Source organism: Podarcis cretensis (assembly GCF_951804945.1).
Source record: "Podarcis cretensis genome assembly, chromosome: 13".
In the NCBI taxonomy this organism is placed as follows: Eukaryota; Metazoa; Chordata; class Lepidosauria; order Squamata; family Lacertidae; genus Podarcis; species Podarcis cretensis.
The window spans coordinates 33,786,397-33,800,661 of record NC_137182.1 but is presented as its reverse complement, the minus strand read 5'-3'; the positions used below and the strand labels follow the sequence as shown (position 1 = coordinate 33,800,661).

The window sequence follows — 14,265 nt, the reverse complement described above, 5'->3', positions numbered from 1 at the left end:
TTAACAGACTTGGCTCAGGCAATTAATTTAACAAAGAGAAGCAATTTGACTATTTCTGGCAGTTCCTTCTCTCCTACAGAATCCCACCATACTGATTCTGAAGTCTCTCAGCTTCAGATTGCTGCCTTCCATGTCTTGAAAAGTGACAGAAACACCAATGGCGAGGGGCAGATCTAATGTGTTTGGTCCCCACTGCCCCCTCTCATGTGTTGGAGTTAACAAAGTAATGCTTGAATGTGGTTACAGTGGTCAATGCTGGCATGTAGAAAACAAGTTACAGTGACCTCCATGTGTGGCCATATCATATTTACTGCCATGATCAAACTGTTTCCCTTTCACACATACGGTCATAATGGTCAGGTGGAAAAAGGCACAAACAAAATGGTTATTTGTGGGGAGAGGGGATTAGATGGGACAGAAGCAGTGATGTGTGAATTTGCCTTCTTTATTCAACCCACAGAATTCAGATTGCTTTTAACACATGGAGTCAGAGAGCACAAAGTATCCATTGCCCTCGCTATGTGAGTGGCCTCACATAAAGTAAAATGAGTAAATCACCCAAGCTCAAACGCTTTGATTAAAACTTTCTAATCTGTATTGAGAAACAGCCCCAAACTCTGGTCTAACTTTGTGAGTGGCATTTACTGTAACTTGTGTTTACCTGAATGCTGTTCTTGCCATTTAGTGCCGGTTCCCAAAGGGGCTCCTCCCCAAAGCGGAAACCAAGCCAAGATCCTGCAATTAGGCTTAATTGTCAGAGGCAGCACTGGCAACAGGCTCAATTAAAAGGTGTTGTCAGGTGCACAAACTAAGTTTGGAATGAACTTTGCCAAATAGCTGATTATTAGGTATGGCAACTCTCCAGTCCCTTAGACACAGCTGCTGCCTCTCAGCCATCTCCGTTTAATAATACCAACAAGCAAATGACACAGCTGGTGTCAGAAGGGAAACACAGAAGCGTTCAGGGCAGAGGAGGGGGGAGTTTCAAACTTTTTCTAGTGTGAGTGATTTCTCATGGTATACTCTGTACACAGAAATGCAGGCAAAAAAATATTGCTAGACATTAACCTGGTGCAATTGTAGAAAGCAGAACTAAATAAAGGCCTTCATAGTGTGAATGAATGTTTGGGCCTGTTTGGCATTACAAATCAATTGAAACAGCAAGTGCTTTAAGCCTAATCTACACACACATAAAACCCCTCACTTGTGTCTTGCTATAGCAGAGCTTTACAGTCTTTTCATGTTGGTGACACACTTTTTAGACATGCATCATTTCGCAACACAGTAATTCAGGTTTACTAGCAAACCGGAGGTTAAACTAACCCATTTCCAGCTCCAGGAGTAGTGCGGGGAGTGTTTCACAACTCACCTGCACACTGCAGCAGACACACTAACGTCATGACACACAGTCTGCAAAGCTCTGTGCTAAAGCTAGAGGGCTAGCAAATGTCCTATTGAATGCGTACATGGGCCAGGATTGACCTCGGCTGCCATTTAGAGGACTGCACTGTGAAATAGCAGTGGTAACATACTCTGAGTGGTAGTGCTATACTTGTCAGGATAGGGGTGGGGTGAGGTGAGGTGGCAGCAAGGTCAGTGCAGTGGCTCCAAGTTGGTGGCAGGGCTCTGCAGGCGTACATGCTCCTGTGGGGCTGCTGCCACCAACCTGAAGCTTTCACAGCCTTACCACTGCTGCATCCCTTTTGGGCCTAAGGAGCATAGAACCACTGCCACAAAGAGGACACTAGTGTTGCCCGCCTGCTATGAGCTGTTGCTGCTGTGAAGGTTGCTACAGATTTGGCATCGCCATTATACTAAAGCTGCCATCCTGTACACACTTACCTGGGAATAAGCTCTATTGAACTGTGTCTAGAACTACAGTGGTACCTCAGGTTACATACGCTTCAGGTTACATACGCTTCAGGTTACAGACTCTGCTAACCCAGAAATAGTACCTCAGGTTAAGAACTTTGCTTCAGGATGAGAACAGAAATTGTTCAGCGGCAGCAGGAGGCCCCATTAGCTAAAGTGTTGCTTCAGGTTAAGAACAGTTTCAGGTTAAGAACGGACCTCCAGAATGAATTAGGTTCTTAACCCGAGGTACCACTGTATTTATCAACTGGTGATATTTAAATAGTTTTCTAAATAAATAAATATATTGCTTCATTCTCACAGCCTCCAAACTTCCCTCCCATCTATAATACATCAGCAATCCTCTTTCACCATATAGTTTAATAATCATATCTTGACTCAGTCTCGCCATGTATCTATTTATTATATTAATATATTAGTGTTCCACCCTTCTTCACCCATGGAGCTCAATACATAAGAATTATCCCTTTCTTTTTTTTACTTCTGTGTGAGGGTAGTTAGGCCCCAGGACAAAAGAGATGTGCTTGCCTTGATAAACAGTCTACATTTATTGCCCATAGTTACAATATACTTGTCATTTGTACTGGTGTACAGTTATTTAGGTGTTCCAGTTTGCATGTGACTTCTACATGTGTGGATAGGCTTGCCTAAACAAACCTGTTTTAAGCAGGCGCTGAAAAGAATACAGCAAAAGCCTAGTGTCAATAAGCAGGTGGGTCCAAAATACAGGTGCTGGTGTGGCACAATAAAAGTATCTATTCCTTCTAAGTGTATCATTGTGCTTCCATAGGAACTGATTGTTAGAGCATTTTCCTCCCCCCCCCCCTTTTTTTTTTTTTGACTGGCCAATAAATACCTGAAATACCTAAGAATGGTGTGATGTCTATGTGAAGGGAGACTGCAGTTTTGAGACAATGGCTAAGGAGAACTGAATTAGGGTACTGTAAGCTAACATGGGTGGTGCTGTGGGTTAAACCACAGAGCCTAGGGCTTGTCGATCAGAATATTGGCAGTTCGAATCCCCGCGATGGAGTGAGCTCCCCTTGCTCGGTCCCTGCTCCTGCCAACCTAGCAGTTCGAAAGCATGTAAAAGTGCAAATAGATCAATAGGTACCGCTCCGGTGGGAAGGTAACCAGCGTTTCCATGCGCTGCTCTGGTTCACCAGAAGCGGCTTAGTCATGCTGGCCGCATGACCCGGAAGCTGTATGCTGGCTCTTTCAGCCAATAAAGCGAGATGAGCGCCACAACCCCAGAGTCGTCCGTGACTGGACCTAATGGTCAGGGGTCCCTTTACCTTTAAGCTAACAAAATTTGGGAGGCTGTGTGATGTGGGAGGTAGTATTAGAATTTGGCTGTTGAAGTTGCTCAGCTGTTATATTTGTAAATTAACATAAGAATTACAAAATGCAAATAAGCCTCCAATGACTCCTTTGCTAAAGGAACCAAATGTAAGCATCATGCCCCTGGAATCTCTCAACACTCAGAAAATAGCATTGAGTGCAACAATACACCTTTTAAAAAATAAAGGTCTTACATTGCATTTCCTCTGGAAAGGCCAACTATAACCTCAGGACAATTCCAAAAGAAGCCCTGTTTCACCCACATGCAATCTGATATTCTTTCTTCTGAAGCCTCTCGATACTGTTTGTGGTTAAAAAAAAACAAAAACCCCAAAAAACAGAAGAGACAGGTTGTGTATACCCAGGTAAGTCTTTTTAGTAAGCAAAATTCCAAACAGAGAGATAGCTCAAGTACTACATCTCATTGAGGAAAATTCTCCCTTCCTACCCTGTATACCTGTCTGTTCCCTCAGTACTGGCAAAAGCCTTGTTTTCTTATCCACCACCAAATGGAGTTAAATACCTCTGCCTGTAGGGTTTTGAATGCTCTATTTTATTTGTTGCCTGGGTATCTTTTTTTTCACAATTGTAACATAGGCAAACATCTACCTCCTGAAAATCCCAGTGAGATAACAGTAGGGGTTATGAATTATGCCCCCCAAACCCTCCAAAGGAAAACCCTTCTCACACTTTTTAATCCTTTAAGAGGCATAGCAGCAACAGGCATTTTCAAATTGCAGAGACCAAAAATCACACCAGTTTAAGTTGTCTTTAAAAGTGCTTTTTATTATGTGGTTATATCAAAACCCTGACAGATAATTCAGAAAATTATTTCATACACATGAGATTAAGTGGTTTTTACAAATCAAAGCCCCAAAGTCAAGCTGTGCAGGAGATTATTATGCAAAGCAAAAGAAAAGAAGAAGAAAATCAGTGTACAATTCTATACCCGCTTAGTCCCATTTAACTCAATGGGATTTACCTCTGTAAACAGATATACTATATATAGAGAGAGGATATGTAGATATAGGATTGTGCTGTTAATCTGCTTTAGCTGGTCTTCAATATTTATGGACATGTCTTTAGATTAAGGCTCAGCAAAAAATTATCTGGGTTGAAACTGGGGTTAGGGGGAGAGAACATTTCCACCACTTGTTACATGGCCCAAGGGGAAAACATAAGTCATTGTCATGTATTTTCATTCCCAGAGAATCTTGGGGGGGCAGAGGGAAAAAATTTGGCTGCCAGCCATACAGAGGGGCATTGCAACAAGCAGTGCATTTTGCAGGGGGTAGTCTAGTGTACACAGTACCGCCACCTCTCTTTTTTTGTTATTGTTAAAAAGTGTAGCACTTACTGCAACAACTTCATGGTGAGTAGTGGCACCTATTTTTCTAGAAAAAAAAGTACTGGCCACAAATAAGGCCTACATCCCCCACTCCCTTTGCCCTCTTTTTGCAATTCTCAAATAGTGATGAAATATCTCTCCCCTGTAAAAGGGAAAATAAAATTGCTGTGGAACATTTGGGGCCAGCATTCCTTCAGATTCTTGACCCTGCATCTACAAATATAGACATAGACAATGTGGAAACGCCACAGAGATTCTTGCTAAGCATAATTCTTGGCAGGCCACAACCTGACATCACTGGGATGATGAGGTCTCAGAAATACAGCACTGTGGAGGAAAAGACAAAAGATGCATTCAAAAGTTAGTAGGGCACACCCTGATGTGGTTTCAGTCTCACATTGCAAAGCTTTAGGGTTAGCAGAGAATGTGGCTAGTCCACCTACAAACTAAAATAATGTAGCTCTTGCTCCATGACAAGAGCTATTCTACATGTTTAGAAAGGGGGGGGGGGAATTGTGTGCAACAAATGTGGAAAATAAAGGTGCACTTACTGAGCATTAGAAAACCTGATGATGGAGGAATGTCCTGAGGGAAACAATGGGCAAAATGCACAGGAATATGCTCTTAACCTGCCTGTAAGTGACTTCAGCAATGAAGTGTGGACTATTATAAACTATTTCTCTCCTCCTCCCTCTCTATCTGATGGCAGAGAGTCTGCAGCGAGGAGGAAGATTGGAGACTGCTGTCTGAAACAATGGCTTCATGAGTTTTTTATGGTGAGTTTGATAATGCAGACTATTGCTGTTATTCTTTACCCTTCCTTGAAAAACAAATAAAAAACTCTAGCTACTGTGAAATGTGGTGTTTGTCATAAACATAAGATTCAGAGGAGTCGAACAGTAAAAGCTGGGAGTTTGTAGGCCCTCCTTCCTTGGAGGTTTCTAAGCAGCGGTTGGATGGTCACCTGTCATGGATGCTTTAGTTGAGATTCCTGCATTGCAGGGGGCTGGGCTAGATGACTCTTGGAGCCAACTCTACAATTCTGTGATTCTAGAATTGCAAAGTGTGGAGATGCATTTCCACAAGTACACAAGAAGAATGCAATCTGCTCTTGAGAAACGTGACATATCCCTCTAACAAAAGAACAACATGGGTTAAGATGCAAGCCACATTCACACCATACATTCTTAAGCACCATGATACCATTTTGAACAGTTGTGGCTTCCTCCAAGGAATTTGTGAAGCGGGGGGGCCACTAAGTGGCGCGTCGGAAGATGGCTGACAATAACATCTCTCCGACCCACACGAGGTAATTTGGAGGCTATGATGGGGGTAATTAGCCTCCTTAACCCCCCCCCCCCAGGATTATGGGGGGGCGGCCCTTGCCTGCTGTGCCCTATACCACCCCCGAATTTCTGGGGGTGGGGGCACTAGGCACAAAGCCCTCCTGTGGGATTATCGGCACTCCTCGACGCCGTCCCCGATTCGCGCCGCTGGTTGCAATGATCTTTAAAAGAAATAATTTGGACATGATTAATTGCACATACATCAAGGAAAAAGGGGACTAAATACTGCTGACAGAAGAGATCTCTGATAACAAGACAACTATAAAATACGAGAAGAACGGCAAGATACGGTAATGACTGAGGGGGGAGGGGGAAAAAACCTGCCTCTACCTTTTTATGTGATTTAACAAAATCCCCCTCCCCTAATGAGTCAGAAATTAAGGACTTAAGCTGTGGATTTAAGGCTGTGTGGAGATAAACTTTCGATCCAAAGCAATGTTTCAAGATGAAGCTGGAAAGCTAAGAGTTTTGGAGTGACGCAGTCAGGGAAAAAATGCCGTTCGCCATTTTGTGAGGCATTGTGGGAGCTCTTGGGTCTGGGAGGAGAAAGAGAGAAATAGAGTTGTTTACATATCGTGAATCAACTCCTCGGTGGGACTTAAGAGCGACAAATGCCAAAATTTATGATGGATAAAGTGATGTTATCTACGAAGGAGATATATGGAAACCATCTAGACTTAGTGGAGGAACGGGAAATCCACACAGGATTATTACACTTGCTATCGGCTTAAGGAGACTAACAGAAGAGATCATAAAGGAAAAAGAGAAATTATACGAACAAGATATGATGTGGCAACACCAAGATAAGACTGGATAGAATTATGAACTTTGTTTGGACTGATTGGGACTGATTTGGACATTAACGCAGTAATAAGAAGATTGTCCGAATTCCCCTTTGGATCTTGAAGTATGGGTTCCCCCAACAAAATTTAAAAATTTGGCTTTGTAATTCGGAATTTATATGATGTGATTTAATTTGATGTGATTGGCCAGTTAATAAAAATTATTAAAAAAAAAAAAAAGGAATTTGTGAAGCGTAGTTTGTTAGGGGTGCTGATAGTTGTCAGGACACTTCCATCCCCTACCCAGAGCTACAATTCCCAGAGAGGTTTAATCTCTCTTCCCAGGGAATGCTAGGAACTATAGCTGAGGCCCTCGTGCCAAATGTGACTCTGTGGATCTCTTTATCCAGTCATCCCTGGGCCACATTCCTCACCAGCCCTGCTCATGAGTGCTTTTGCCTTCCTGGAATGTGTACTTGAACTGGGCTGCTGGTACCTCTTGCTCTCCTGATGGAGGATCGAGAAGTGTGGTTATGGGTGTAGAAACCTCAGGTTTTTTGCATGGTTGGAATGGAGCCAAGTGAACAAAAGTAAGAGTCTCATCCATTGCAGCACGGCCCACTTACGTTCTTGAACCCTCCCATCACTGGCATGCGGCCTCTAGAAGATTTCCCAGGAGGAATGTGACCCCACGGCCCCCACCTTTAACTATCTTCTTTTGCAGGCTAACCTTTCTTGTGCTAAGGAATCTAGGGATTCCAAAAACCACTCCATATAGATCCATTTTAGTCATCCCCTCCACCACCAACACCAAGTTTTAATTCCATCTCAGGCTGTCACATACCTTGATGTCCAGGACAGGCTTGGTTATTATCCCAACCTATAGAATAGAGAGAGAGAAGTATTTTCCCCCCTTTAAACAACCATTCTCCCAATTCCCATCTTATAGTCTGAGAACCTTAAAGGTAAAGGTAAAGGTACCCCTGCCCGTACGGGCCAGTCTTGACAGAAGGTAGGGTTGTGCGCTCATCTCACTCTAGAGGCCGGGAGCCAGCACTGTCCGCAGACACTTCCGGGTCACGTGGCCAGCGTGACAAAACTGCTCCGGCGAACTGGCACCAGAGCAGCACACGGAACGCCGTTTACCTTCCCGCTAGAAAGCGGTACCTATTTATCTACTTGCACTTAATTGTGCTTTCGAACTGCTAGGTGGGCAGGAGCTAGGACCAAACGATGGGAACTCACCCCGCCGCGGGGATTCAAACCGCCGACCATGCGATCGGCAAGTCCTAGGCACTGAGGTTTTACCCACAGCGCCACCCACATCCCCTGAGAACCTTAGAAGGGGCAAAATTCTGTATTTCTGTCTCTCCAATTTGTCTAGTTCAGTGTTTCCCAAAGTGGGTGATACTGCCCCTTGAGGGGTGCTAGAACAATCCAGTGGGGGTGGTAGTAGCCTCAGGTTGGTGAATAAAAATAAGGGAGCTGTGGAAGGATAAAGAAAGAAGATAAGAAAATTTTGAAAAACTGTTCATACATGTTTCATCTGTTGTGTTGTGATGCCGACCACCAGGTCAACACCTCCCCTGAATCCGGCGGTCGTGCTGGAGGTGAGGGGTTTGGGTGAACCCTTTTTGGCCATATCCAGGCCCAGGAAGTAGATAATGGCTTGCGTGCCTATTAGACCAATGGCAGGTGGTCTGTGACACCAGCCCCACCCCATGGGCTTTTAAATGCTTAAAGAAGGTAGATTTCCAGAGGCCACTAGTAAAACAATTTCTGAAAAGGAGGCAGTAGGCCAAAAAAGTGGGAACCTCTGGTCTAGTTCATAGTGGGAGGAGGATTTTAGAACTGATTATATACCCTATACAGAAAAGAAAACATGTTTTTCCCTCATCCATTTAAGATGGTATTGGATGAAGAAAAAAATCACACATCCAATTGCTTCATGAGATTTACTTCTGCCCACCCACCCAACTACGCCAAACCCAACCCAGACAGGGAGGGATGGGGAATTAGAACTGGTGCCCCACAAAATGAAAAGCCCAGTAACTTCCATTTGGTTACCTTTCCCCTCAAAAGCACAGTTGTGGTAGCTGCAAGTCCCCACTGACTTGGCATCTACAGTCTGGCCATCTGGGGTGTCTTCAACTGACGTGACCTTGAAAATCTCATAGGGAGGGACCAACACCTCCTCTTCTTTCAAAAGTGACATCTCACTTATATCAATCCCCTCACAGGTGAACAATTTGAAAAAGGTTACAGTCTGAAATACTTCGGCCACATTCGAGTTCTCTGATGTGGAAGTGAACTGCCCAAACCTGAAGAGGTCCTTGATGGAAAACTTCACACCAGTGCCCCTGTAGACCTTAACACATTTGTGGTCCTTTCGTTTGAATGACAGGGTTGCCTGGGTTAAGAGGAAATGCAGGGACTTGAAAGGGTAGGCCTCATATTCCTTAGGCCCTTTTCCTGCTGTGCGGGTGGCAGCATTGAACTCCATGTAGAGTGAAGGGTATGCTCCAGTGTATGCCCAGATAGCCACTTCAGAGAGCTCTTCCATATTCTTGGGGTATAACTTGGACTGGTTCTCCTGCCAATTAAACAGTCCTTCCTCCCATGCTTCCTTATAGATCTTAGACATATTCAGCTCACTTAGAATGAGAGATGTCAGGATGCTCTGCATGCTCTCCAGGCAGCCTTCATACTTGTCATCGAGGGAGTAATGTGCCATGTTCAATATTGGTTGGGATCTATTTGTTGACATTTCACTGGAGCCAACCTGGAGCAAATTGATAATTGCATCAGGTGAGTCATATGGCCTCTCAGAAAACATGTATGACAGTTTGCTGTTCACAACACAAGGCTCCCAATCCATTGTAAAGACAAGAGGCTGCATCCTATGCATTGTTGGCTGAATGGTGAATCACCTCCACCACATGGCCTCACCTCAAGCAGAGAATGGATGAGCTTAAAATGTTCAAACAGGCTGGCCTCATTTGAATCAGGAGCAGGAGACTGGTCCAACCCAAAATGGGCTTTGGAAAGGGTAATATGCAGAGGAGAGCAGGAGCCTGAGCCTCTCCTTGTTTGTAATTTACATGCTCTGTATATCATTACTTAATGGGATGCAGCATTATTAAAAGCCCCATGATCCCTGGAAGGTAATAATGCACATCACACATCACACACAGCCAAGGAGAGGTCTTGCATGCATATCATGTTTAGGAACAGTAGATTATATTTGGAGACACATTGACAGGTCTCTGTGGTGTTGCCTCAGCTTTGGAACTTCCTGCCCCTTGAAATCCAGCTGATGGCCACATTGTCTTCCGTTAAACACCAGCTTGGAGCATGGTTTTTTGTGATTGCTGTTGAGGTTCACCTGTGATATACTTTGGCCATATATTTTTATGGGTTTTATAGATGTGATTTGATTAATTTACTGAAGTTGTGTACTTCATCCAGAGATCTTCAGATTAAAGGAGCAATACAAATGCTTTAAACAAATAAAGAATATGCAGTCAAGGAGATACCTTGCTTCTGCTCTGTTTTTCCAAATTATTTGCCCTGCACGTAATTTCCTGCCAAGAATCAGGGGCTTGTAATCCAGCATGGTGATGTGTATTACATTAGGAAATGATGTGTGATGCACCAGGTACAGCTGAGGTTAGACTTCTCATCTTCTCACCCACCCTCCACTATCAACTCCTATATCTCCCTTCTCTGAGAAAAGTGGGGGCATGGCAGCAGCATAGGTGGTGAGTATTTGACTTGGAAAAAAGTCCCATTAGACAGCCTGCTCATTCCTAACAACAACACCCAGACAGTTTCAAAAAACAACAACAAAGGCTATTGTCTTAGTTTGGTCAGTAGTCATATAATGCAAAAAAAAAAAAAAAAGAGGCGTGGGACATATAACCTGAGACAGCTCACAACTGCATACTCCATTCTCTTTCTAAATTCTGTTTGTCTCTCAATTTCACCATCTTTAAGAATCAGTTGTGAGTAAAACAGAATAAGACTCTGGAAGAGCAAGCATTTGATCACATATTAATCCAATGGCAAGATATAGGGAACTTTTGCTGAACCCATGGACCTTCTTGCAAGGCCTAAGTGCCCATAGCCATCTCCTTAGCACTGCCAAGATTTACCACAGTAGGTTCCTTCCAAACTTGGGGCAACCCTTGGGTTAGAGAAAGCCTTGCTTTCTCCAATTCAGGAGTGGGGGATCTTTGGCCCTCCAGATGCTGCTGAACTACAACTCCCATCAGTCCAAGCAAATATGGCCTGTAGCCAGGAATGATGGGAGTTGCAGTTCAGCAACATATGGGTGGCCAATGGTTCCCTGCACCTCCTCTAATTAGTCAGTCTTTGTTCATCAATAGCCACACAAAGCAGGGAAGGACATAGGACTTACCTCGGCAGTCCCTTGAGCAGATGACACAATGAAAGCAACTAGCAGAAATGTAACATGCCGTGGGTTCTCCATCCTGATGCCCCACAGTATGTCCACAGTTGTACAAGAACTGTGTCAGGTAATGTAAGTTGACTGGAGAAGTGGATATCTTTGAGGCTTTCACCTATCTGGAAATCCTGACCCAAACTGAAGGGACAGTGTTGTGACAAATGAGGATCTTCCCTCTTTGCCTTCCAAATGTAGCTTCATGGTGCTATAAAGCCACAGTACAGCTTATATGACACAAGTTAGAGCCGTTAGGAAGATTACAAGATAGGTAGAGCATGTGTGCTGATAAAGCCACTTCCTCATGACATGGGGACATTATATATTATCTCAGTGGTCTCTGACCATGTGCTTGTCCATTTTTTCAGAAGTACTTGATGCTGCTCCCTAAAATGGCTCCTTTGCTCCATCAAGGCTGAGGCCTCCTCCAAGTTAATGCAAGCAAAATGGTAATGAGGTAGCGAATCATTTCTTTCAATTAGCCAGTCTGTCAATCAATACCTTTATTATGGTCATAAGACCCATTCAGGTCAAAATACATAAAGCAAATAGCAGTACACAAAATATGCAATTTCTCCAATTTAGCTAAGATAGTCAGCCTCATATGGGCATGCCAGTTAGGAAAGGTTAAGTCACCTGTTTGGTGATCTGTTGGACCTGAAAAACAATGCATTGTCAGTCTTTCATCCAGACACCCTAGCAAACTAGTCAGAAGAGGGTAAGTTATATGACATGTCACATTGGAATAAAACTTACTATATAATCTCAGGAACTCCCACCTTATAGGGGCACAATCAATTTGGAAATTTAACATTCAAAAATCTGCTGGTTTATTTATTTATATAGGCTTATACACAGCACAATAAACAAAGTATCTCAGTGGTAAGCATCACAGCCATAAAACAGCATCAGAATGCTTAGTAAACATCTTGACACTGATACACAATAACTGGTGGTTGAGCTATATAAACAGAATTGTCTTAAATGGGCTTTTGAAACAAACTACTGATGGTGCCTGCTTAACATTAATAGGCAAAGACTTCCACAATCTAGGTGCACTGCAGACACACTAAATACCCCATTTTTTGTAGAAACGAAGGGAATGCAATGTGGTATCCTTAATAGTAATTAATAGGTTTTCTCCCTTGGCATTTTGGTATAAGAATTGCAGTGTTTCCATGTATCATGTGGTTCACTGGCGATAAAAAGTTTACATTTCAGGCGGAAGTTACTGTTGTGGAATCACCTTGTTAAATACAAACATAGGGGAGGCAGGTGCACTCTGTGCATGCTCATGGGATATATTTCTGACACTTGTAATTCTTAATCATATCTCCACCGGGTCAAGTTAAACACCTTAGGCTGTGTCACACTTTGATGTAGAATATTGCCTGCATGTTTTCTTTCTCAGTCAGTGAACTTTTAAAAACAAACAAATCATGCATTGGTTGGCATATATAGTTGTATTGCATTAGATCAGGCATCCCCAACCTGTGGCCCTCCAGATGTTTCGGCCTACAACTCCCATGATCCCTAGCTAACAGGACCAGTGGTCAGGGATGATGGGAATTATAGTCCAAAACATCTGGAGGGCCAAAGGTTGGGGATGCCTGCATTATATTAAGTCTTCCATTTTACATGTACCTTATCACAAATTTATTCTTGTCATTTATTGGTCCATGACTTTGTTATTTCTCTTGAGTGGTGATTTTAACACTGATTTTCCAGGGTCTACCTTATCCCACAACACAGGATTGCTATGTTTGCATGTATTGGAAGCTTGCTCTCTCTCTCTCTCTCTCTCTCTCTCTCTCTCTCTCTCACACACACACACACACACACACACACACACACACAAACACACTCATGCCTCTGGTAACACCTCCAAATCTGTTAACATATCAGCACATCATCTCATGGGGTGCATAGTGGGTAGTGATTTAAAAACGGTCACTGAGATAGACAGATTGCCACTATCATTTAAGCCATTATGCTTACCCGTTCCTCCTCCTTCTGTTTCCTTTGTTGATTTCTATCCTGGGGGGGGGCGGGGAATTGAAGGGCAAGGTAGAGATCTAATTTTTCTCCTAGAAACTTACAGTGGAAGTAGCTAAACTGTGGCTGACCAGATGTTGCTGGACTATGACTTGCATTAGCCCCAGCCAACATGATCAGGAATGAAGAGAGTGATAGTCCAGCAACTCTTTGGTTCCTTGGGCACAACTGCTGCCTCTCACACACTTTTGTTTAATAACATCCACTGGCAAGCATCACAGCTGGTAACAGACGGCAGCCATAGAAACAATCAGGACAGAGCTGAATGGTGTGGAGAAAATGGAGGGGATCAAACAAGATGTGCATACAAGGCCAGTTCCAGCTTTGAGGGGACCGTCAGCCAACTGCTCACAAATACCTGCAGTGACACTATGTCAGGGACATTGTGTGACATTGAAATGGTGGCTTGCAAACTCAGATACCGGAACAAGTGTCAGTGCCAGGGGGCTGGGCCTGCGTGCACTTGTTTGTTAAAGAATTGCTGGCCCATTTGAGTATAACAGGGGATGGTGGAAATCTATCAAAGGGGGCACTAAGGAAGGGGAATGACATTAACTCCACCTTTCCCACTCATTCTTCAACCACCTTACCTTGCCACTGCTTTGGGATGCTTTAGTCATTTTCCCTCAGCCCAGGCAGCAATGTTCTAAGGAGACCAAGTTGTTTGTGTCTATTGACAATTTTATATTTCCCAGTGTTGCTCTAAAGCAGAGGTGAGGGATCCTGTGGCCAGGGGCGCCAACTATAGGGGCTTCACCCACAATTTTTTTGTTGTGGATGCTCAGCACCCACACTGCAGCCCCCCCACCAACTTCCAAGGTCTTGCAAGGTCTCAGAACCTGACTTCCAGTGGCACCAGAAGTCAGGTTCCAAGGCCAGGGGGCAGGCGTGACGTCATGACGTCATGTTGTAATGTGATGTCACACCCACTGGCCACCCATAACCTGGGACCCAAGTTGGCTCTCCTACCTGTGGCCCTCCAGGTGACTGCAATTCCCATCAGCCCCAGTCAACCTGGGCTGCCCAAATAGCATTGGGCCTGTCAGGTACAGTCTT

The 14,265-nt window shown here is 43.9% G+C and overlaps 1 protein-coding gene across 1 annotated transcript; it reads right to left on the bottom strand.

Moving 5' to 3' along the window:
• Positions 1–3,978: 3,978 nt before the first annotated feature.
• Positions 3,979–11,342, bottom strand: LOC307201425 (NAD(P)(+)--arginine ADP-ribosyltransferase 2-like). The gene is made up of 4 exons (XM_079950632.1): positions 11,110–11,342; positions 8,757–9,471; positions 7,534–7,569; positions 3,979–4,888 (listed from the first exon to the last, which is right to left on the bottom strand). Exons 1-4 carry the CDS (start codon positions 11,179–11,181, stop codon positions 4,875–4,877), a joined length of 837 nt encoding a protein of 278 aa, XP_079806758.1. The 5' UTR covers positions 11,182–11,342; the 3' UTR covers positions 3,979–4,874.
• Positions 11,343–14,265: the final 2,923 nt, after the last annotated feature.